Source organism: Schistocerca cancellata, chromosome 2 (assembly GCF_023864275.1).
Source record: "Schistocerca cancellata isolate TAMUIC-IGC-003103 chromosome 2, iqSchCanc2.1, whole genome shotgun sequence".
NCBI lineage: Eukaryota > Metazoa > Arthropoda > Insecta > Orthoptera > Acrididae > Schistocerca > Schistocerca cancellata.
In genome coordinates this window covers 371477352-371502767 of record NC_064627.1, presented here as the reverse complement: position 1 = coordinate 371502767, position 25416 = coordinate 371477352, and the positions used below count along the sequence as shown (strand labels likewise).

Here is a 25416-nt window from a genome sequence, read left to right as displayed (position 1 = left end):
CCAGCAGTTATTTGTTATTTGATATTTACCATTTCTGGAATGTCTTGAAATATCTTATGTTTGAAATGTCTGTTTAAATACTAACATGCTGGAGTATTGAATATTTGTATAAATAATCACATTCTCCATTCAGGAGATTAGTTCTGTTCTGGCTGTACTTTGCTGTAAGTAATAAATATGCATTCAGTAGTAAGTACTGAACTTCATTTATGACCCTGCCATTGGATTTGTAGTTGACTGTGGTTTAGATGTGACAGTATTTTGTAGTGAACTGCATTTGTGGATAACATAAGACATCCAAACATTTTATGTGAACACTAACCATTCTTATGGCTAACGCATACATTTGATTTATTAACAAATTATTGTTTCATTTTAGTGAAAGAAGTTGAAACTGATACTACTCCTTTGCAACCTGAGGATAATACTGAAGGTAAAGAAGAAGGTGAGGAACATGATTATGAGGAAGAAGATGTTGATGAAGAACAAGAAATGGAGGATGATGATGAATTGTATCCAGTTGAAGAATTGTCTGAAAATATGTGCAAAACACTTTGTAAGTATGGGTTTTATAAGTTTATTGCTGCTGTGATAAAAATCAGGACATGAATAATCTGATCTTGGCATTAAACCTGCATCACAAATAACCTGTGGTATCCTGTAAAATGTAAAAATTATGGTCTGAAATTCTTTTATTGCTATGATCAAGAGTCAACAACTAACTTAAGGATTATTTTAAGATCTCAGTATTAAAAATAATAAATAACAATTACACATGCAGTAGTATTAATTGCCAGAGAGTTTCCTATAAACATAAGTTCATTTGAAACCATCAGATTGGTGGAGGATGACTTTATGTCATCAAGAACTTTGTTGATCCATCAACTTAGCAACCATGAACACAATGTTGTCAGAAAGGGGAATTAACCTTTCTGGTTGTCACTGTCGTATCAACCACGTTACATTGTTCCATACCCCTGACACTTTCTGACTATAGTTGGCCAGCCACAAAGAAATAGTAACCACATATTTTGTTATTCAGGCAGGGCTTAACAACCTACCATTCGATGTGCCCTTTGGTGAGGAACTTTTGCCCAGTATTCTTCCCACATATCCCTAAAGAAGCACTCTGCTATCCATCCAACCAGTGCAGTGTCTTGGTCTATTCTTGAAACACTCTTACTGCCAACCCCTTGCCCAATCATACTCCAATAATCCAATAGTAAGATCTGTCCTGTGTATAAGATAATCGCTCCCTATATTAGTCTTCCAATAAGCAACAGCTAATGAGTAAATGGTAGAAAATTTGTGAATGAAACTAGGTAATCAGCTGATAACAGTGAACACACTTTGCATCATTACATGGGGCCATGACAATCAAATAGCTGTTACCTTAGATAACAGCAATTTTTAACTGCCATTAAGATTAAAATAGTCCATTCTGTTACAGAGTACATTACACATCACAATAATTTGATTTCTTTAGTTGCCTTCTGTCTCATAGCTTGTTGATTCTCCTTCCTCTCTCCCACAGCCTTCTTGTCAACAGAAACAGCCTCTCTGAACTCTTTACCTAGTGATGAGTGTCCAGTGTCCCTCCAAATCATTCCATAGCTCAGCATTCCCCCTATTTCCTCCCTATCCGTCTACCTTTACCCACATTCTCTCTCTCCTGACCCTGTTTATCCACTGTTATTTTATTTTCCAGTTATGTTTCCATTATTTTCTCATGGTGACTTCAAGATTTTCCAATTTACCCTATTTTTGCTTTATTAATTCTTACCGTTATTACTTCACCTTCTTTAGCTACTTGCTCTCATTCTGCCCCTATTTTACAAAAACTTTTTCTCCTTCCTGTCTGCTAAATGGCCTTCTTTCAATTGACACTGTTCCTTTGATCCTACCCCATGTCCTTCCTTCCTCTCTGTTTCCATTCTGCAAAATCTTCTGTCATCTTCCCCTTCCTCCTGTTCTGTTTCATCTGTTTCTGACAAGACCATCACTCTGCTACATCATAAGTGTATGTTTATTTATAGTATAAACTCACTCTCTGCTCCAGGGGAAAACAAAATTTTGATACCCCAGAGGCAATAACAACTTATGAAATACATACACATTAGTTCTCATTTCTTCTCTGATGTGAGTGGTGGTCTGTCTTTTCTGTCCTCGAATTTCCATAATTCTGATAACCATTCCTTCTTCTCAATCTTCTGATATATATACCCAAATTCTAAAAGAAGTTCTTTTGGCAGCTGGACATATTTTTGAAGATGGAATGACGTGGCCTGATGGGTGTCACCAGTGCTACTGCCATGCTGGTTTGGAGATGTGTAATGTCATTAAGTGTCCTGTTATCAAATGTGATAAACCCATCTTCAATCCACCAGAAGACTGCTGCCCACACTGTCAAGGTGAGATAAGGATATTTTGAATATCTTCATTGTTAGCATAACATTTATTGTAGTTTTGCAATGCTGTGTTCTTATTGTGCATAATTTTTCAAAGAGTAGCATTTATCACAAGAATCCAGAAGTAAAAATGCATTTGTTTCATTATGACATGGTTTTTTGCCATACATCCAACTCTGAATTGAAGACTCTGGCATCTCTACATTCAGTCTGTGAACTGAGTTTTCCAAATTTATGGAAGCTATTTTTTTTTTTTTTTCTTTCTTTCTGTCATAGTTTTGCAATGTCACTATGGAATATTATGTTCCAGATTTACATGTAGCTTACGAAGAGGCTTATGAGGATACCACAGTAGTCCATTGTCTGTCAAATTCTCAGGCTGAACATGAACCGAATACATTTTGGATATACTAGGACAAAATCTGCTCCATTATCATCCACTGGCATATCCTCTGGACAGTCTGTGCATGTGATTGTAGAAATAATGGTATAACATATGTGCCTTATGACACATTCAGAAACTGTATGCTGTAATGCATCATCACTTTCACACTTAATTACAATAAGAGGGATCACATTATCTACAGAACTCATGGTTTGGTCCTCTGTGTCTTGTATTGCAATGATACCACTATGCTTAGCTACTGGGCAGTAACAAGATTCCACATAGGCCTTCTTTAATTATTCCTCCTGGCCTCTTTTGAAAGTCCTTGGAAGCCATAGGCTGGCACATAAATCTTTCATTTCTTTGTTATCTTCTTTCAGCATAACTGTGGTGCTGCAGTCTCTTTACCTACAGTTATTTCTCTTTTTATTTTTATTTCATAGTTTAGTAAGAAAAGAAAAATGAGTGCCAGTTCATCTCTGTATCAAAACAGTATGGCAAATTTCTATCATCAGTTGTGATGTTGTACTTCCAACTTTAACGGACTGGAAGAAAAGAATGTCTATTCAGTTTTTGTCACTAGAGATGAAAAGCAATGAAGCAAAGTTTTATTTAATATCTGATTCATTGTGATATTAGAAATAAGCACTGACTCAGTTGGTCAATAATGAAAAAAAAAGTAGCTATGACCTCTTTAATGAACTGTCCAAGCACCTGGCTCAGGTGATTTACTGAAACCCTTACCCACCCAACTCACCTATGAAAAGCTGGGTGACTTTCCTGTAACTATCATCCCCCTACCCCCATAACAGTCTCAATAGATACAATGTATCAGCTTCCACCATGACCTACCTTTCCAGACTGATGACAAGTTACGTGCCAACTTGGAGTGACAGGGTGGGCATTTTGTCTGTCATGTCTAGTGATGAGCAAAGGACAATAGGATTGATACCGGGGCCATCATTTGGCCTCTGAAGGCAACTCGTTGTCTGAAAAGGTCAAGGTGATGGTGTATCAGTGCAGCGTGAAATCGTATGTTCAACATCCCATGTAGTGCTTCAAATGCCTGAGATTTGGGCACATATTATTGAGTTGTAACACCAGGTCCACCTGTAGGGACTGTGGAGATCAGTTGCACATAAATGCTCCTTGTGCCCCTCCATCTGTGGTAAGACCCATTCATCCTGTTCACTTGACTGCTCTGTCTTCCAAAGAAAAAAGAAAATCCAAGAACACAAGACTCTTGACTGGCTCATGTATCAGCAGGCCAAGAAGAAATACGATCATTTTCATCCTGTATGTATGACAATGACATTTGCTGTGGCTATAACAAGACAATCCTCTCTAGCAACAGTACCCTCGCCCTTCGTGCCTTCTTCACCAGCCTCTCAGGGATGCTTGACTACACCCACTCCCCTGGTGGTTGGTGGCCCTCCACCTACTGTTTCTCCCGCACCCACTTTGGTATCATCAACTCCCCACCCACCAGGGTTGTTGTTCCCCAAACCACAGCCGGAGAAGCAACAACCTCCCCTGACATCTCTCATGTGGAAGGGGTCCCTTGGGATGCTCATCTCCCAGGACTCTGCTGATCTGCAACTGGGTACCAGCTAGAAGCTGAAGTAGCTACAGGTTTCTGGTTGTGGGACTTCATGTTCCTCCTCTGTCCCTGAAACTGGGACAGACAAGCCCTCACAGACATTGAAATCATTGGCAAAAACATCAAGACCCCCAAGGTGAACGAGTTTCTTGTGGTCCCCATGTCACAGAACCTTGTGTGTTTCACCTCTGAACCTAATACAGTGTTCCTGATGGCTCTTGTGGCACCACCTATTTCGGAACTGTATCTTATGTGTTTTCCCTGATTTCTGCTTTGCCCTCCAGGAAACTTGGTTCCCAGCATTGCAACCCTCTATCCTCCATGGCTACTGGGGCTATTTGAAGAATCAAAATGACTATGGCAGATTGTTGAGCAAAGTTTGCAATTATGTGTGGACTTTACTGTGAACACATGTCACTCAGTATGACTTTGGAGGCTGTGGCTGTTCGTGTCAGGATATTTATAGATTTTATCATCTGTAACGTGCATCTTACTCCCTGTGATCAAGTGTCTCGGACAGCATTGATTTCTCAGTTCCCTCTGCCCATTCTCATTTTGGGTAAGTTGAAAGCCTACTACTCTTTGTGGGATGGAACTACAAACACTGGCATCAGTAAAGCTATTGAAACTTTGCTCGCAGAGCTTAATCTTTGTCTCTTGAATGCCAGTGCCCCCGCACGTCAGTGTGGCATATGGCTCATGTTCAGCCATTGAATTTTCCATCTGCAGCCCTGGTCTTCTCCTCTCCATCCATTGGAGAGTCCATGGTGACCTTTGTGATAATTTTCCAGTCGCCCTCTGCCTCCCTCAGCATCACTGACTTGGATGACCACCCAGATGTGCTCTCAACAATGCTGAGTGTGATCCCTTTGCCTCTGCTGTTGTGCTTAGCACCCCACCAGCCGGAGGTATCAGTACAGCTGTCCAGAGCACAACCGCAGCCGTTGTGTCAGCAGCTAACTTAGTGATTCCCTATTCCTTGCTTGTGACCCCCCACCAATCAGACTTCAGAAATCTCTGTGGCCATCAGAGATCACAGATGGGCTCTCTAAAACCAGAAGCGACATCTGTCTATGAAGCACCTCATTGCCTTTAAACAGTTCCATGTCCGGATCCGCACCTACGTAATAAAACGACAAAAACTACCATTTGACCACATACCCCTTCTTCACAGGTTTGGGCAAAGGTTAAATGTCTCTATAGACACCAGCCCCCACAGTTGTACCAAGTACCTCTCTGAATGGTGTTGTCTACACTGACCCAGATGCTGTCACCAAACATTTTGCTCTCTGTTATGCTCGAGCTTCTGTGTCTGAGAATTATCAGCCTGCATTTCATGGCCTCAATTAGTGGATGGAGCAAAATCACTTAGCATTTAATACACCTCACATAGAGCCATTTAATTGTCTGTTCAATGAGTGGGAAATCCTCAGTACCCTACGCCTTTGCCCTGACTTGGCTACAAGGTCAGACCACATTCACCAATCAGTGGATTGCCAAGGTCATATCCTTGCCATCTTCAATCGTATCAGGAGCAAAGGTGAGTTCCCATTTATATGGTGAAAAAGTGTGATTGTCCCAGTACTGAAACCAGGTAAACACCCCTTGAGATGAAGAGCTATTGCCCAAATAGTCTCAATAAATATTTTCTGCAAGTTGTTCGAAAGACAGCTGGTGGTTGTGTTGGTACCTTGAGTCTCGAGGTTGTTTGGCTCTGTCCCAGGGTGGTTTTCCTCAAGGCTGTTCTACTGCTGACAATTTTAGTCTGCTTGGAGTCTGTGAGCTGATCAGCTTTTGCCTTGTGTCAACACACAGTCACTGTCTTTTGTTATTAGCAGAAGGGTTATGACACCATGAGGCACTGTCAAATCCTTGTTACCCTTTTTTAGTCCAGAACTTCTTGATGCAATTGTACTTCCTGGGTTCAGGTTGGTGCTTCCCACAGTATCCCCCATATATAAGAGAATGGGATCATGCAGGGCTCAGTTCTGAGTGTGTCCCTTTCTCTAGTGGCTATCAATGGCCTAGCTGCAACTGTGGCGTCACATTGTCACCCTCTCTGTACAATGTTGATTTTTGCGTTTGCTATTGCTCCTCCACTGTGGGTATTGCTGAAGGCTGATTGCAGGATGCCATATGAAAGTTGCAGCCCTGGCTTCTTACCATGGTTTTGGGTTTTCAGCCACCAAGAAATGCATTCCACACTTCTGTCACCACTGTATTGTCCATCCACAACCAGTACTGTACCTCAACAGCCAACTTCTCAATGTGATGGAGTTTTATCACTTTTTGGGACCTGGTTGATATGGCTTCACCATCTTTGCCACTTTAAATGAAAGTGCTTGTCATGCTCTAATACTCTTTGCTGCCTCAGACACCAGCTGGGGTGCAGACCACTCCATGCTGTTGCAGCTTTACAGAGCTTGATCTTGTCTGATCTTGATTATGAAAATCTGACAAATGGATCAGAATCACCTTCGGCTTTTTAGATGGTGAACTCAGTACACCATTATGGGGTTCTACTTGTGACAGGTGCCTTTCTGATCAGCCCAATAAACAGCCTGCTCACAGAGACTGGGGTCCCTCCACTACAGATCAGGTACCAGCAACTGCTGCTCAATATGGGTACACATTCACTGCTTCCTTGAGCACCTGAAGTATCATGTCATTTCTCCTGTTAGGGAGATCCACCACCCACAAAAGAACCCCAGGACTAGAATCCCAGTCACAGTTGGTGTGTCCAACTTCTCCTATTGTCGCCTCTGTCTCAATCCACCCTTTGGACTGAATGACTTTGTTGATCCCATGGTCTTTCTCCACCTGTTTCTGGCCACACTTGATTTATTTCCATGTTCAGAAGTGGTATACATTGATGGCTCTATGGTGGACAGACAAACCAGTTTTTCCTATATGCATGCAAGATGCTAAATGAATGCCGTGTGATCTATGCAGAATTGGTGACCATTGCTAAAGCCCTCAGTCAAATGTGTCCATGCACCAGCAAGATATTCTCAATAGGCAGTGACTCCCTGAATAGTCTTCAAGCTATCGACCAGTGCTAGCCTCAATACCCATTGGTAGTGGCTGTCCTGGATCTCCTCTCTTACCTTCATCAAGCTGGACAGTCATTTGCCTTTGTCTGGAACCCAGTTTATGTTGGTATCCCAGGAAACAAACATGTTGACTGGTTGGCCAAGTTGGCTACCAGGATGCTGACTTGGAGATGGGTATACCAGAACCAAAACTTCAGTAGACCCTAAGCCATCAGTTGCTAGAGCCCTGGAACACAGATTGGTGTGTCCTGGTTTCTCCAAACAAACCATCAATAAACAGGACCAACAACAATAAACAATAAACAGGACCAAAACCATGCAGCAATCTTCCCTTTGTGTTTCTCACAGCAAATCTACCATTCTCCAACAGCTTTGCTTTGGCCATACTTGATTGACCCATGGCTACGTCCTCTGATGTTAGGGTCCACCCCATTGTTGATGTGTCTGCCTGGCAGTGGCCCACATCCTACTAGAGAGCCTTAATTTGGCCGCCTTATAGCAAAGCATTAAACTTGCTGACATGCTGCCTCTGGTGCTAGCGGACAGCATCAAAGCAGCTGATCAAGTTTTACGCTTACCTGTAAAGTTGGTTCCTATTCCCCTCTGTGAAGCTGGGCACATTTACCTTCTTGGCTGCTGGAGGGATTGGAAGGATGCCCCAGTACCTGCTCTGACCCATGTGTCCCAGGGCTGCCCTTGGTTGGTGGCCAGCCTAGCTCCTGCCCTTCCCACCTTTTGTAATTATTCTTATTGTTTTACATCTTTTGTTGGTTTACTGTCTGTCATCATTGTTCATTTTCCTGAAGTGTTATCATCTTATGATACTGCAATGTCTGTGGTGCATCTGCTCATGATAAACGGAAAATACAGGTTTCAGTCCCTGTCCGGTACAAATTTTCATTGTTGTCATTCCATTATACAGCTGATGGTTGTCCATATTTGCAACTGCAAATACATTTCATGTATGTTATCATCTTGTCCACATGCTAGTTTTCTTGTGGTAATAGAGTGAGAATCTTACATTGCATAAGATGTCCCAGGGGCTTCCAGCTGCTTTCTGGGTGGAGCGACTCACTCACCTACATCCTCTTACCCCTCTCATACATCTGCTTGCTCCTGTCTCTTGGTTTTGTGGATTCTCAGTTAAATCAGATTCCTCAGTATTTGTCATCTGTGTCCTTCCTCTCGAAAGACATTCTGGCTTGATACATATAATATGGAGGGGCTGATAGCCTCATAGTTTGGCCCCTTTAACCGCAGCAATCCAATCCAATCCAATCCAAATTATGTTAATAATTACATTCAATAGATTATGGTATTTTCACTCAGTAGTTCATATGTTGCACTTAATCATAACCACCATATTTACTGATCTATGTATAGAAGTTATAAAGTAAAAACATTGCCTTAGTAAATAAGGCTTCATAGCTATATAAAATTGTGTCTTGTCTTCAATAGACTTTATGCTTGTGGAAAGCTTATTGATCAGCTGAAGGCCCATGTGAAATGGTCCCTTTTGATGAAGTTGTGTATAAGCATGTAACACATACGTGTTTCAGTTTATCATAGTGTAACATTTGTGAATGTCACTGTTTTTCTGTAGACTGCATTCCATAGGTACTATGTAGTTTTTTAAAGAATTTTACAGTCTCAGAACAATGTTAAGATTTCAAACTTTCTGAAAAAGGATATGCAAGAGTCTCTAGTTTTGCTTCCATTAATGGTCCTCATGATTATCTTCTGCCAAGAGCAGCTGGAGAATTATCCCAGAATTATGCAGTAATGGGATTGATGGGGTTAAAGGGACCAAACTGTGAGGCCATATCTTACATGAGCCTGTATGTATGAGCAGTATGCACTTTCTACTGTTTTCTGACTTGTGGCACATTCAGAGCAAAGTAGCTAGTGTGATACTTGTTTTAGCATTTACCTGATCAATATGTATATTCCATTTCAGATTATCTTATAACCATAGATCCAAGAATTTGAATTCAGTGTTAGTTTCCATTGATTACTTATTTGTTGTTACTAGTGGTTGAGAGGGGTTTATGTTTTGTGTGGTGCAGAAGTTAATGGAAACAGTGGTTTTACTGTTGACAGTTAGTCTGTTGTTTATAGATCATTTGCTGAGTTGTTCAATAGCAAAATTCACACCTTTATGTACTGTGCTGTATTATTCCCTTCTGGAGTACAGCTGACATCTTCAAATTAATATACAGGAGGAGTAGCAGAGGTCTCAGTACTTAGCCCTGAGGCACACCTTACTTAACTGTTATACAGCATTGTGCATGTAAAACAGGTCCCGAGTACAGACTGCTTTCCAATTACACACAAATTGTTGCTCACCACTAGCAGATACAACAATAGTATTAGCTTATTTGTTATTTCTTCATTATCTAAATGTTACATTTTAAACTGTTTGTTGTTGTATCTCCTCATGGCAGGCAACAGTTTGTGCATAACTAATGAGCAGGCTGTACTCGGGGCTTTGTTTTTCTTGCACCACCCTGTACTTTCAGATAGAATTTCAGTTAATGATTTCAGTTGCTTGTCTTTGTAGATAGCTTTGACCTTTTGTAAGTGATTTCTTATGAAAGATGCACTACATTTGTTTGTCAGTCCTCATTTAAACCCGTATTGAGATATACTCACTATATCTTTTTTGTTAATGAGGCCCACTGTGGCATATCACTTGTTCTAAATAAAAGCTATCAATGGAATGTCTGTTGCTGGGTTAAGTAATATTTATAAAACTTCATGACATGACCACTCTCATAAAGGATCTCAGAAGATTTGTCCTTTCAGCTAGCTATGCTTGCAATGAGGTGGTTTTTCTTTCTTGTAAAGAAAAATCTTTCTTCATGGGCATATGGATGCTCTTTTGAAAAGTGTAGTATGTGGTAGTTCGCTTTTTATTGATTTTAAGTCAATAAATTACAGCCTGTAAGACTGCACTTTAGTCTCTTCAGTCTTATTTTCACTGTTCATTTTGTTCCCTCCTTTACCTTTTCAACTCATATTTCAGTTATTCCTCTAATCTAACATTTTTCATCCATATCTTTAAATATCATAAGTTTGTTGGCAACATCCTTCATATAAATTGTATAACACTTAATATACATTGTAACATAAGAGATATGAATTGCATAAGACTCAATACATCTGAATACTATAAGATATAGTAATTAACCATAAAAATTTTGTGCATACATGAGTATCTGAACTGTTTCTATAAACTGGAGAACGCATGTTTGATGTGGTTAATATGGGATTATAAAATTTAGTCCATTGAACACTTTCAGATAATGCAGAGGAACAACCACAGCATCAACCAACTACTGGATGCTTCTCTGTTGATGGTTTATTCCACTTGGAAGGAGAAATCTGGTCACTGAATACATGCACAAGATGTCTTTGCCACTCTGGTCAGGTTATGTGCAAAGCTGAAGAGTGCCCACCAACACCATGTTTGCAGCCTGTCTTTCACAGTGACAGATGCTGTCCATCCTGTCCTAATTTCACATTACCGTCAGTGGAAGATAAAGAAGCGTGTGTCACACACAGAAGAGCTCATGGTGAATCATGGAGAGAACACAGTTGCAGCAGCTGTATCTGCAATGATGGAAAGACAGAATGCTTCTCTGAAAAATGTCCTGAAACACAATGTGAGATATCAGTATTGATTAAAAACCAGTGCTGTCCAGTTTGTCTTGGTGAGTTTTCTTTCATTTAATTGACTCTGCAAGCTTTGATCTCCAAATCTTTCTATAAGTTTTCTTCACCTATCCATTCATTTTAACAATTACGTGAAAATTCTGTATGTTGCTTTTGTCTCACACTCTTTAGATTTTCTACAGAAAAACTATCTCGAGCTGTAAAACTGAGATCAGTTATATTATGTAGTCATCTATTTTAAGCCAATTACTTTAATTCCTACAGATAAAGGCATATCAAGCAGCTGCGCTGTTGGAAACATAACATATAAATCTGGAGAGAAGTGGGATGAAGATGACTGTAACAAATGTGAATGCCTGAATGGAGAAAGGTTTTGCATTAGACAGACCTGCTCAGAGAAATGCCCTAACATGGTTGCAAGATCAGACTGCTGTTCTACATGTGAAGGTAAAAAAACAAATTAATGTTCTATATATTATTGCCCTAAATAAAGTATCAAAGATTTTCATTTATACTTCAGCATTATTCTTGTTTGTTATCTAGATATATAGAAATGGAATTTTATTCCTCTATGATACAATTATATTTGCTTTTGTGTGGGTAAGAGTGTTTGCTGGCCGGCCGGTGTGGCCGTGCGGTTCTAGGCGCTTCAGTCTGGAACCGCGTGACTGCTACGGTCGCAGGTTCGAATCCTGCCTTGGGCATGGATGTGTGTGATGTCCTTAGGTTAGCTAGGTTTAAGTAGTTCTAAGTTCTGGGGGACTGATGACCACAGATGTTAAGTCCCATAGTGCTCAGAGGCATTTGAACCATTTTAGTGTTTGCTGTTGTAAGAAGGCAGTCATATTTTCATGGTGCACCTTACATTTTGGGTGTGTCATATTTTCCTACTTTCTTGCCTTGTCCTGGCTACTCTGGTATTATTACTATTCTACTTGAATCGCAGCAGGTTTGTAAGTAACATATGCCAGTTCATTTTCTATTTGCATTAACCTCCTTGATGTTGAAACTGTGTCACTGAGCATCTCAGGTTCAGCTTTCTACTAACAGTTTATTTTAATTAGTTCATGTGAAATTTCAAATAAAACCAGTAGCCACATGTATTAGTTTATAATCTGCATTTATTCAGGAGAAGAGTAATGCCAGTTCAGAATAACAAAACATAGCACAGTAGCTGACATCATTGCATCACACTTATCATAGGAAAGCACATCAGAAAACACATCAGCTCAACATTTCAGCAATAAACAAAATGCCTGTCAGTGCCACAGCTTCAAAAAATGGCTGGCACTCTGCAAATTTCAAATAAATTTTGACCTCCTTACACAGTTGATTAAAAGTGACCAATATTTGTGATACAAATGTATCAGATTTCTAAGATTGTCATGAATAAATTTCATAGTTTTATAGTGTATGCTATTTATGGAATTACAATTTATAGTGTTTATATTTTAAACATCACTTTTTTCTTTAGAGTGACTTTTCAAGTGTTGTTTATTAAGTTAAATTTATAAAAGTCTAAAATGAATTCAGGTGTGATCAAGAATACCAATAAGGTTGTGAAGCTACTGATCTGATTCTCACAGTCTCTCCTTGGCAGCACCACTTTTGATCACCACAATGCTGGAAGTATAAATGAGTGCAAAATAGTGTTTGCTCAAAATTTTACATACCATCACCATTTAGATTGTGTTAAAACACACATTTATTCTTCACAAAGTTTGATTAATAGGAATTGGAACAGTTTATCAACTATGAAAATTATACTAGCACACTGAACCAGACCAGCACATACAATTACAGTCGCAAAGTTAACTGTTCTATTGAGGCACAAAAACAGTTCAAATTCCTATGAAAAAGTCACAATTCACACTTAGCACAATCCCGTAGTAATTTATCAGAGAAAAACACACTGTGGTTGTTCAATTAAGTCAATATGTATCCTGTCCAACAATCACTAATTTTGATGACAATAGCTTTCCATGCCAGTTGTAAATCATAACACAGTTTAGTAAAGACATTCATTAATTTATGTTATAGAAATCACTCAGAAGTTATTAAACATCAAGGGTCTTGAGTTGCTCAGTTTCTAGTGTGCACATTTCTGCATACAGAACCACTTGTAATGCAACTGACACAGTTCATACTCATAACCTTTCAAACTGTTTCTGAAATTTTAAAAAGAATTGCTACACCAACTGGCAAAGCTGGACAGTTTTTACCATGAAAAACTGCAGAGATACAATAATAAAATCCTATGCTAAGTTTGTGAACCATATTTAAAACTGTTTAGCAGGCAAGACCCTAAGAAACATATTAATATTATTTATTTTATGACCTGCCTCACAAACATAAGTCTGATTCGGCACAGAGTTGTAAGAGAGCTCAAATAGCGAAAGTTACTTGGACCCAACAAACGTCGAAGCATTCTCAAATCAGCTAGAACTGAGATGCAGAACATCATGCTGCCTTAAGAGCTAGAGAGACAGAACAGACAGAAGCCCATCACATTTTAGACACTTAGCATCACATGTCTCGTATGGCTTCTGAGACATTTGAAGATCCACAATGACAACTTCATTTACATGCTGTACAAAGGAGTTATCATGTTTTTACATATAGAACATGGAAGCCTTTTATAAGGCTGTATTTGATTATGAGCCATTAACTGACTATGTAAAATGTAAAACATTGATTAGTCATCTTAAGGAGAATTCACCTATATATCAGCATAATGTACATTTATACATACACACATACATATCTACATCACTATATACCCACTATATACTATATACCACTGTCTTCCTTACTCACCATCACAACAAAACTACTAGTATTTTGGCACAGAAGCCATTAATGGCTAGATACTTACAAAACAGTATTGAAATTATAGCAGAATTAGAGTAAAGAAAAAAAAACCTAGTTATCATCAGGAACTGAAATATGGCAGAACCACCGTGTTATGCCACAAGGCATATTTTGAAAATGTGAATTATGATGCAATTTAAATGTTTCATATTTTGATAAAATTGCTATCCAGTGAGACTGGCAAGGAATAAAATGCATTCTTGATCCTCTGTAACGTAAGCTTCCCAATGAACACTAAATTTTGAAAAGGTTGTTACTTTCAATAAGTGAATATATTTGCAAATTACATTTTTAATTTAATTTCTGTTGTTTAATATCCTGTAGTTACGACAGCTTTCTAGTTTCCCCCAAACATTGTGGTCATTATCAAACTGGATTGAGTGCTATTGTTATTTAAATTGTTTTGCAATCTATTGGTTTGGATTATTGCAAATTTCAAACATGATTGTGATTATGGTTTGTCAACAAACATTGTTCTATTTGCTACACATAAGACTATAATACAAATTTTGTGACCTTGGATAAGCACAGATATTCCACATAGTTTTTTGAAGACTGACATTTCAATTACAAGCATATTCACTGAAAAAGGAGTGTGAAAACTTAGAGTGAAGATTTCAGTACCCAACAACATATTCTGGAAGATTCAATACCTCCCTAGATTACTTATTGGACTGACTGATACCATGACTAAACCGTTGTTTGCTACATTGAGCCAGCTGAACACACAGTGCCTGCAGTTCAGCAGGTAGTCTGGAGTGAGAGGTAGCATCAGTTGGGATGGGTACAGGAGTAAAGAGATGAGAGGTGGGAGGGAGGATTGAGGAAGAGCAGCTGGCAGCTCAGGTGGAGGCAACAGGTGTCCAATACAGGTTGGTTGGTTGGTTGGTTTGGGGAAGGAGACCAGACAGCATGGTCATCGGTCTCATCGGATTAGGGAAGGATTGGGAAGGAAGTCAGCCATGCCCTTTCAGAGGAACCATCCCGGCATTTGCCTGGAGTGATTTAGGCAAATCACGGAAAACCTAAATCAGGATGGCCGGACGTGGGATTGAACCGTCGTCCAATACAGGAGTGTGGGAGAGAGAGGAAGCAGGTGCACAGAGTAGGAATGCAACACACGGGCACCAGAGCTGAAGACATTGTGTAGTGCATGATTGCAATGACATGGAAAAGTGGATTGGGAGAAGATGCAGCACAGAGGACTGTTGGATAGAGGGTATGATGCAGTGTGTTCACAGAGACTGAGGCCGGGAGGATTAAGGGAACAAAGGATGTGTTCAAAGGATAACTCCAGTCATTGTGAGTTCATCACAATGTGGTGTTACAAGTGTGTGTGTGTGTGTGTGTGTGTGTGTGTGTGTGTGTGTGTGTGTGTTTTAAAGGAAATATACTTATATACTTATTAAAAGAAAGAGTGAGATACATTTTACCTGAACATTTCACTGAGAGAGAGGTAGTGTCACATTTGTTGAGTGACAAAGCAAAAGTGTAAATGAATTTCTCATAAATATTTGGATCATTTACAAAAGAATACAGCAGAGTTATGCACACCTATTTGTCACTGCAAACGAGATGTGAATCCATCATTTCAGGTCAGAAATGGAAGATTAGAATAGCGTTCAGATCAGTGGGTGGCATTCAGTGGCGCTGCACTATAAAAAGTCTGAGTTGATCGAATCTGGCAGTGTTTTATGGCTATAAAAATTATTTTTCTCATTGACTACATTTCAGATGGTAATAACTGGCAAATAATATGGACTAACACAACAAATACTGTGAAAAGATGCCTGTATTCCAAAGGAAAAAAATCTCTCATCAGGAGTATGAACCTGTTAACGAAGGTTCTTTGGCAAAGGGAAAATTAAAGTATCTGTTTTGTGACTTGGACTACCCTTCACATTCATCAGATTTTACACCTTAGGACTTCCATGCAATTCTGCATTTAAAGATATGGCATCTGTAAATGCATATTTTGCACACCCTGCAGAATCACACCTCAGGCCTATCATGAGGAATGCTGATAAACTAAAAACCCAAACTAATGATGAAGCAAAGCCTCTGTAATATGCCATAATTTAAAATGTTTAAATTTAGCCACTCGTTATGTCGTGTTTATTTATTTATGGATTAAATACAAAATTACAGAAGAAACCTGTAAAAAATGTTTATTTTTAGTATAATCTACTCTCTAGAAAAACACAACTCAAAGTCTAGTGACCTGAAAGGTGACTCTACCAAAACATAACTGCAGCTTCGATCTGGGAACAAAATGTCATACATTTCCATACCACAAATTTTGATCATCCCAAGAATATTCCTGGGCATTAGTAATTTTCCTTTCCATTGTATTACTGCCTACTTCCACACTTGATAATCACATCCTACTTGCAGATGGTGAAGGAACACTTAAGCCTTTTGACCATTGCTTAGAAGTGGTTCTATACTTTCACGAACTCTACTGACTCACTGAATATTTTCATTTCCAGAAAAGGAAACCTTGCTGCTAAAGATACAGATTGAATTCAGTTGAATTCTACATGTGTTGGCAATGATTCATCTCTTGTGTTTTAGTTATACAGAGGTGTTTTAATTGCCCATTACACTTTTTAGATTTAAATTTTCAGCTTTCAAAATTCAGTTCTATAAGGTTCACTTATTAATATTTAGTGTCATAAAAGTTCCTATAATACAAACAGTTAATGTTTTTTATTGTTGTTTTGTTGTTGCCCCAGGAGAATCTTTTTTAGCCTTGGAGTTCCAAATATCATACACTTGTCTAAAGCATGAAGCTACCTTAATAGTAATTTAATGTCAGTGCAGTTTATCTTATTTATTCTGTTATTCTGGCCAAACTCACAAAAATAATATTGTTAATTCTTTCACAGATCATGCGTCTGGAAGAGCACCTGCAGAAGGACCATTATTTGATGAGAGAACATACAGCATTATTATTGGACTACTATTTTTCCTGGTTGCTGTAATGGCATTCTACCTAATGTGGCAGTGTTACAGAAAGAAGCAATACAAACTGGGCAGTCTGAAATCGTGTCCCAGTTCTGCATATAATAATTATGTGCACAGAGATTCTTTTGCACCACCTCGCTACACTAGTGGGGACAGGCAGTCTAAATGTGAACCTTGTCATTACAAATATGTCCCTACTTATGACACTACACAGTTTAGTGACTTTGTAAAATCACCATCATTTGGAGCAACAGAAAAGACTGCATTGGCTCCTGTATGAATGACTAATGACTGAAGTAAAAAATGAATCACCTTTTTTGTTTCTACAAAAAAGAATAAAAGATAGTTTCACTATCAAGTGTTATAGTTCCTCGGTTTCCATCCACAAAAAGACATCACTCCAAACACTTCTCATAAACTGCTTTGAAAGACTTGCATGCTACAATCTTTATAAAACAGCAAGAAGATTATGTAAGAGTGGTTTGAGAGTCAAGTGCATTCTGGGGAAACTGAAATCTGATAGAATAATACAAGTGAACAATATGCAAGACACTATGTCTTCAGGTTTTACAAGGAATATAGTATTAAAGGTGTATGAAAGAGCTTGTTTTCTGCTTCCATTACTGTGTAAAATCTTCTATGAAAGTTTGGTTTTACTGTTAAAAATGTAAGAGGTTATAACATGATTTTTTTCTTGTATCCAGTAAAGGAAAGTAACTCTGTTACAGTGATACAAATGCAAATTAAAAAGAAATGATATACATGAGGATGTTTCCTACTACTTAAAAATGCTTAAGAGTTAAAGCAATGTGTGTAAGAAATTGTCAGCAGTAAGAGAAGAAGTATTAAGTACTTATATGTGTATTTTTATGAAGAAATTAAGGTAAATTTTATAGCATTACAATATGAGCAAGTGATTGTGCTCTCTGAAGAGTTGCTGCATCCGAGCACTGAACTATTTTCAAAGAATTGAAATGGCACATAATGCAACTAATCTTTATGATTACTCATTTGTCCTTTTGGCAAGTCATGTGCAGATTTGAAAAAACAAACACACTGAACTTTTAATTTACTGGTAATAAATTTTGAAAGCAAAAAATGCAATTATTTTCTAAGGAGAGAAATACACTGGCTAAAAGTTTTAACTCATAGTTCTACATTGACTATAATGTGGCAAGCTGAAGAAGTATACTGAGTTTAATACTGCTTAAATAGTTATTACGTAAAATCAGATTACAGCTTTCCTACTAAGAAAAAGACTGCTGTTCTATGTATCCAGAGTATGCATACAAATACACATTTGAAGTTTCCTTCAATGAGTTATATTGATCTCATACATTTGTAATGGCGTTAATACCTTCATTTATGTAAAATGAATGTAGAAAATTTATGATGGATTTCAGAAGAAATCTCTGTATGTCAAGCATAATTTTTAATTATTTTATTTAAAATCACAGCTATACTGTGAACATTTCTCCATGACAGTAAGGATGCCTGTGCTGACATACAGTGCTCTTCTCTTCATTTATAAGGTGTGAAGTTTACTAAATGAAATGAAATGTGACAAAATTTCATTATTTAACATTCCCTGCTTACTGTCAATATTGTGGGCTTCCAGATGTATGCCATCTATAGCTTAAACTTAAACATTTTTTCACAGCTGTTGTATTATTTGCTGCCAATGTGTGTAACTTCTGTCACTAAAATTTTAGCCTACGAGGTCAAAACTATTCTTCAGTATATATGAAACTGTGATATACATTTAAAGGAATAGAGTCTCTTATATTGACACCATCTTCACTTGAAATGTGAATGTTAGGAATTCTAAAAAAGTAATTATTTGCCATCAAATAACAAATCTATTGGTAAGAACAATGTTTAAGAAACATTTGAAGTGACACTTTTCTCAGACGAATAGCCTAATAAATTGATTTCAAGAACTAAATGTTGAGGAACTTATTGTTTCTTTTTCTGGAATGATGCAATACAGATGAGGACATATGTATGATTCAGCACAGACATTATAGGAAATATCAACTGAAAGTTATGTTTTTAGTAATATGTTGATGTCGAAATTTAATATTTTTGTAATGAACTCTACATAGTAAAAATATACATTTATATTGCTACTATATGACACTATCATGACCAATAGCTGACACTGATATTACTGTATTTAGTTTCACCAAAGCATAATAGCTGAAACTCAGTATTCTCACATTTTATTATTTATGCTACTACAGAAATTTAATTTCATATAAGGTACACAACATATTTTATTACATATTATTTTCACTTGTGCTGCACACTTTAGGTAAAGTGCTTACATGAACATAGATATGTCTGCTGACTTGGGTGAAATACTATGAAAATCATTACTCCAGCCTCAATGTGCCTTTAAGTGAGGCAATAAATTTGCAAGTGACATCTGTTTTGTGTTTTTGTCACTGACTGTTTCGTGTTACATATATTCAGTGTTAAGAATAATCTGCGTGAATAAACAACATCTACACGTACCACAACCATGAATTTCCTCGGAAAATTTAAATAAGTCACTTTTGTTTTCTTTCGGTGCATCAATGAGTACTTAAAGATAATCATGTATGAAACACTGTCTTGTCTTAAGAGAGCAAGATGTACTGTTTGAAACTTTTTAAATAAATGTGCACTGGATTATTTTGTTGGTTGTTACTCAGCTAACCACATTTTCTGCTTGTGTATTTCTATTTGTATGTTAGTTTTCCTAGTGTATATTCCTGTTTCGCGATTGGTTTTATATGATTTGAATGTGCTACAGCTCAGAATTGTGTTCAGATCAGAAATGCCACTTGTCATTCATGCCATAGATTTCTCAAGAAATCATGTGAGCAATATGATAAGCCCAGGATGATGTGTTCTGCACAGTGTGTTAATGCAAAACTTCAAAAACTACCTAGCTATAAGATCATTCGCATGTGACTGACACACTGCCCCTCACATGCCATTGTTTGCGTGTGAATGTTTTCGGCAACAAGTTACTTGCACAGATAACTACCAGAAACATCCAATGTGACCGAAACAGTATCCATCTTATCCCAATAAATTCCAATGTGTTCTCTAGGCCTTCTTTTGGGGTAAATTAATCCAAAACACATTTATAGATGAAACAGCTTCCAGCACAACAAAATACTGAAGCTTAGACAAAATAGAGGAAATAAAATACTTTTAGTTTTGTCCATCAAAATGCTCGGTGCTTCTTGATTATAAAACATGAACTTCAGATACCCATAAAGGAAAATGACAGGAGAGATGAAATTTCAGCAACCTTGTGCATATCAGAATATCACATGGAATGGAATAAACACATATTAATGGACACGAGCTAATAGTATACTACTGTAAAACCCCTAAGAAGAAATGGGAAGTTGCTGTAAATGCAAAGAGATGGAGTTAAGTCCCGGGCCCTTCAAATTAAGGAATGTTGTGTCAGACAGGTTATTGAATGCTGTGCTATATGTGTGAACCAGAAAATACACATGTTTGTAGTATTGACAGATTACTGGCCACCAGATGGAAGTATCATAGCTTTGATAAGGCAACTAGAAACAGTTTTAATATGGTTATGGACACTTAATGCGAAATAATTCGTTGAGATTTTAGAGTTGATTTTCTCTCAGATGGTACTGACAGAGGACATCTAGCATTGTTGATGTCCAGCTTTGGATTACGATCTAGAGTAAAATTCCCTATGATGACTGAAGGACATAGTGCAAATTTTATGGGAAAATTGTTTTCACTTCCAACAACCTGCAATGGTTTAGCTGTAAAATCAATAGTCAGTCGTCTATCTAATCATGATTGTCAACTTTAACAATTAAATATACTAATGGTACAAATCGTAGAAGAAAAGTTTTTATTGCAGAATCATAAACAATGACTTGATCACAGTGGTTAAAGAGAAATTGTGAGGTGAATCCTAGGGAGAAATTTGAAAGCAGATAGCGCTGGAAAATAATTTAACTCCTTCTTAAACTTCTTCATGAAACACTTTGAGTCTTGTTGTTTCCTAACAAATAAGGATGATACTGAACAGAAGAGAGAATGAGGGTCGGACTGTTGTTGTTGTTGTTGTTGTTGTTGTGGTCTTCAGTCCTGAGACTGATTTGATGCAGCTCTCCATGCTACTCTATCCTGACAAGCTTCTTCATCTCCCAGTACCTACCGCAACCTACATCTTTCAGAATTTGCTTAGTGTCTTCATCTGTTGGTATCCCTCTACGATTTTTACCCTCCACGCTGCCCTCCAATACTAAATTGGTGATCCCTTGATGCCTCAGAACATGTCCTAACAACCGATCCCTTCTTCTAGTCAAGTTGTGCCACAAACTCCTCTTCTCCCCAATTCTATTTAATACCTCCTCATTAGTTATGTGATCTACCCATCTAATCTTCAGGCATTCTTCTGTAGCACCACATTTCGAAAGCTTCTAGTCTCTTCTTGTCCAAACTACACTCCTGGAAATTGAAATAAGAACACCTTGAATTCATTGTCCCAGGAAGGGGAAACTTTATTGACACATTCCTGGGGTCAGATACATCACATGATCACACTGACAGAACCACAGGCACATAGACACAGGCAACAGATCATGCACAATGTCAGCACTAGTACAGTGTATATCCACCTTTCCCAGCAATGCAGGCTGCTATTCTCCCATGGAGACTATCGTAGAGATGCTGGATGTAGTCCTGTGGAACGGCTTGCCATCCCATTTCCACCTGGCGCCTCAGTTGGACCAGCGTTCGTGCTGGACGTGCAGACCGCGTGAGACGACGCTTCATCCAGTCCCAAACATGCTCAATGGCGGACAGATCTGGAGATCTTGCTGGCCAGGGTAGTTGACTTACACCTTCTAGAGCACGTTGGGTGGCACGGGATACATGCGGACGTGCATTGTCCTGTTGGAACAGCAAGTTCCCTTGCCGGTCTAGGAATGGTAGAACGATGGGTTCGATGACAGTTTGGATGTACCGTGCACTATTCAGTGTCCCCTCGACGATCACCAGTGGTGTACGGCCAGTGTAGGAGATCGCTCCCCACACCATGATGCCGGGTGTTGGCCCTGTGTGCCTCGGTTGTATGCAGTCCTGATTGTGGCGCTCACCTGCACGGCGCCAAACACGCATGCGACCATCATTGGCACCAAGGCAGAAGCGACTCTCATCGCTGAAGACGACACGTCTCCATTTGTCCCTCCAGTCCCGCCTGTCGCGACACCACTGGAGGCGGGCTGCACGATGTTGGGGCGTGAGCGGAAGACGGCCTAACGGTGTGCGGGACCGTAGCCCAGCTTCATGGAGACGGTTGCGAATGGTCCTCGCCGATACCCCAGGAGCAACAGTGTCCCTAATTTGCTGGGAAGTGGCGGTGCAGTCCCCTACGGCACTGCGTAGGATCCTACGGTCTTGGCGTGCATCCGTGCGTCGCTGCGGTCTGGTCCCAGGTCGACGGGCACGTGCACCTTCCGCCGACCACTGGCGACAACATCAATGTACTGTGGAGACCTCACGCCCCACGTGTTGAGCAATTCGGTGGTACGTCCATCCGGCCTCCCGCATGCCCACTATACGCCCTCGCTCAAAGTCCGTCAACTGCACATACGGTTCACGTCCACACTGTCGCGGCATGCTACCAGTGTTAAAGACTGCGATGGAGCTCCGTATGCCATGGCAAACTGGCTGACACTGACGGCGGCGGTGCACAAATGCTGCGCAGCTAGTGCCATTCGACGGCCAACACCGCGGTTACTGGTGTGTCCGCTGTGCCGTGCGTGTGATCATTGCTTGTACAGCCCTCTCGCAGTGTCCGGAGCAAGTATGGTGGGTCTGACGCACCGGTGTCAATGTGTTCTTTTTTCCATTTCCAGGAGTGTATTTATCATCCATGTTTCACTTCCATACATGGCCACACTCTTTACAAATACTTTCAGAAACGACTTCCTGACACTTAAATCTATACTCAATGTTAACAAATTTCTCTTCTTCAGAAACGCTTTCCTTGCCATTGCCAGTCTACATTTTATATCTTCTCTACTTCGACCATCATCAGTTATTTTGCTGCCCAAATAGCAAAACTCCTTTACTACTTCTTTAAGTGTCTCATTTCCTAATCTAATTCCCTCAGCGTCACCAGATTTAATTCGACTACATTCCATTATATTCAGTTTGCTTTTGTTGATGTTCATCTTATACCCTCCTTTCAAGACACTGCTCTTCCAAGTCCTTTGCTGTCTCTGACAGAATTACAATGTCATCAGCGAACCTCAAAGTTTTTATTTCTTCTCCATGGATTTTAATTCCTACTCCAAATTTTTCTTTTGTTTCCTTTACTGCTTGCTCAATATACAGATTGAATAGCATTGGGGAGAGGCTACAACCCTGTCTCACTCCCTTCCCAACCACTGCATCCCTTTCGTGCTCTCGACTCTTAGAACTGCCATCTGGTTTCTGTACAAATTGTAAATAGCCTTTCACTCCCTGTATTTTGTCTCTACCACCTTCAGAATTTGAAAGAGAGTATTCCAATCAACATTGTCAAAAGCTTTCTCTAAGTCTACAAATGCTATAATTGTAGGTTTGCCTTTTCTTGATCTAGCTTCTAAGATAAGTCGTAGGGTCAGTATTGCCTCACATGTTCCAATATTTCTACGGAATCCAAACTGATCTTCCCCGAGGTCAGCTTCTACCAGTTTTTCCATTCGTCTGTAAAGAATTCACGTTAGTATTTTGCAGCCGTGACTTATTAAACTGGTAGTTCGGTAATTTTCACATCTGTCAACACCTGCTTTCTTTGGGATTGGAATTATTATATTCTTCTTTAAGTCTGAGGGTATTTCGCCTGTCTCATACAGTTTGCTCACCAGATGGTAGAGTTTTGTCAGGACTGGCTCTCCAAAGGCTGTCAGTAGTTCTAAAGGAATGTTGTCTACTCCTGGGGCCTTGTTTCGACTTAGGTCTTTCAGTGCTGTGTCGAACTCATCACGCAGTATCATATCTCCCATTTCATCTTCATCTACATCCCGTTCCATTTCCATAATATTGTTCTCAAGTACATTGCCCTTGTATAGACACTCTATATACTCCTTCCACCTTTCTGCTTTCCCTTCTTTGCTTAGAACTGGGTTTCAATCTGAGTGATTGATATTCATGCAAGTGGTTCTCTTATCTCCAAAGGTCTCTTTAATTTTCCTGTAGGCAGTATCTATCTTACCCCTAGTGAGATAAGCCTCTACATCCTTACATTTGTCCTCTAGCCATGCCTGCTTAGCCATTTTGCACTTCCTGTCGATTACATTTTTGAGACGTTTGTATTCCTTTTTGCCTGCTTCATTTACTGCATTTTTATATTTTCTTCTTTCATCAATTAAATTCAATATTTCTTCTGTCACCCAAGGATTTCTACTAGCCTTCGTCTTTTTACCTACTTGATTCTCTGCTGCATTCACTACTTCATCCCTTAAAGCTACCCATTCTTCTTCTACTGCATTTCTTTCCCCCATTCTTGTCAATTGTTCCCTTATGCTCTCCCTGAAACTCTGTACAACCTCTGGTTTAGTCAGTTTATCCAGGTTCCATCTCCTTAAGTAAATGGTAGGATAACTCTTGAGATTAGAATATCCTGTGCTAGACAGAGTGAGATCTACCTAACTCAGAGAACAAACTGTAGTCCAGGATTTGAAACTCCATTACCATCATTATCGTAAAATCCTACAGCCTGTCATTAAAAAAGATAAACTCATGCAATAATGCCAAAAAATTAAACATTCCAAGAATAACACAAAAACTACCTGAAATTTTATTAAATGAAAAACAAACAGAAACCATGGTGCAAAGTAAATTGAACAACCCTCTGCCCCCCCCCCCCCCCCCAGCCCCTCACCAGAAAATATTTCTGGCAGAAATGATGGCACTTTTACATCATTGGACAACAAATTCAATGATAACTTCCTTACAGTAGCAGTAAACACTGTGTCAAGTAATAAATAAACAAATAAAGATGCTGTTGTGTCCCAGGTACGAACTACCACATGTGGAAAGTCGGATTTAATTACAACTTAGAAGATTTATTTAAAAACAAGGTGAAACATAACTCAGCATAATCACTCATGTCCAGATCAATAGCCTCAGTTCATTTCCCATACATACTATCATAGCAACAGCGTCGCAACAAAGGGGAGACCTGCCCCATACTCCAGGAGGCCCACCAGACAAGTCACCTTCCAGGCCATGATGATGCGACTTAATCGTGTGGGGCTGGATCCTGATTGGCTCAGTCGACTCCAGTGGTATGACTGCTGCATCTCTTGTGGCGCCCCCACTGTGAGCACTTTGAAGTGCGCCGTGTTGCTGCCACTGGAGTGTTGGCACACGGTGCTTGAGAAGGCAGTGGCCGCGTCTTATATGTGGCGACCGGGCTGT

At 39.3% G+C, this 25416-nt stretch overlaps 1 protein-coding gene across 1 annotated transcript in view; it reads left to right on the top strand.

Annotated features, from left to right (window-relative positions):
• LOC126154146 (cysteine-rich motor neuron 1 protein-like) overlaps nucleotides 1-19635 on the top strand; it is a 116218-nt gene extending 96583 nt beyond the window's left edge. Inside the window, exons 11-15 of the mRNA XM_049916117.1 lie at nucleotides 380-556; nucleotides 2253-2411; nucleotides 10749-11159; nucleotides 11386-11568; nucleotides 16881-19635. Coding sequence (XP_049772074.1) covers nucleotides 380-556; nucleotides 2253-2411; nucleotides 10749-11159; nucleotides 11386-11568; nucleotides 16881-17239 — 1289 coding nt within the window. The 3' untranslated portion in view covers nucleotides 17240-19635. The remainder of the gene's footprint in view (nucleotides 1-379; nucleotides 557-2252; nucleotides 2412-10748; nucleotides 11160-11385; nucleotides 11569-16880) is intronic.
• Nucleotides 19636-25416: the final 5781 nt, after the last annotated feature.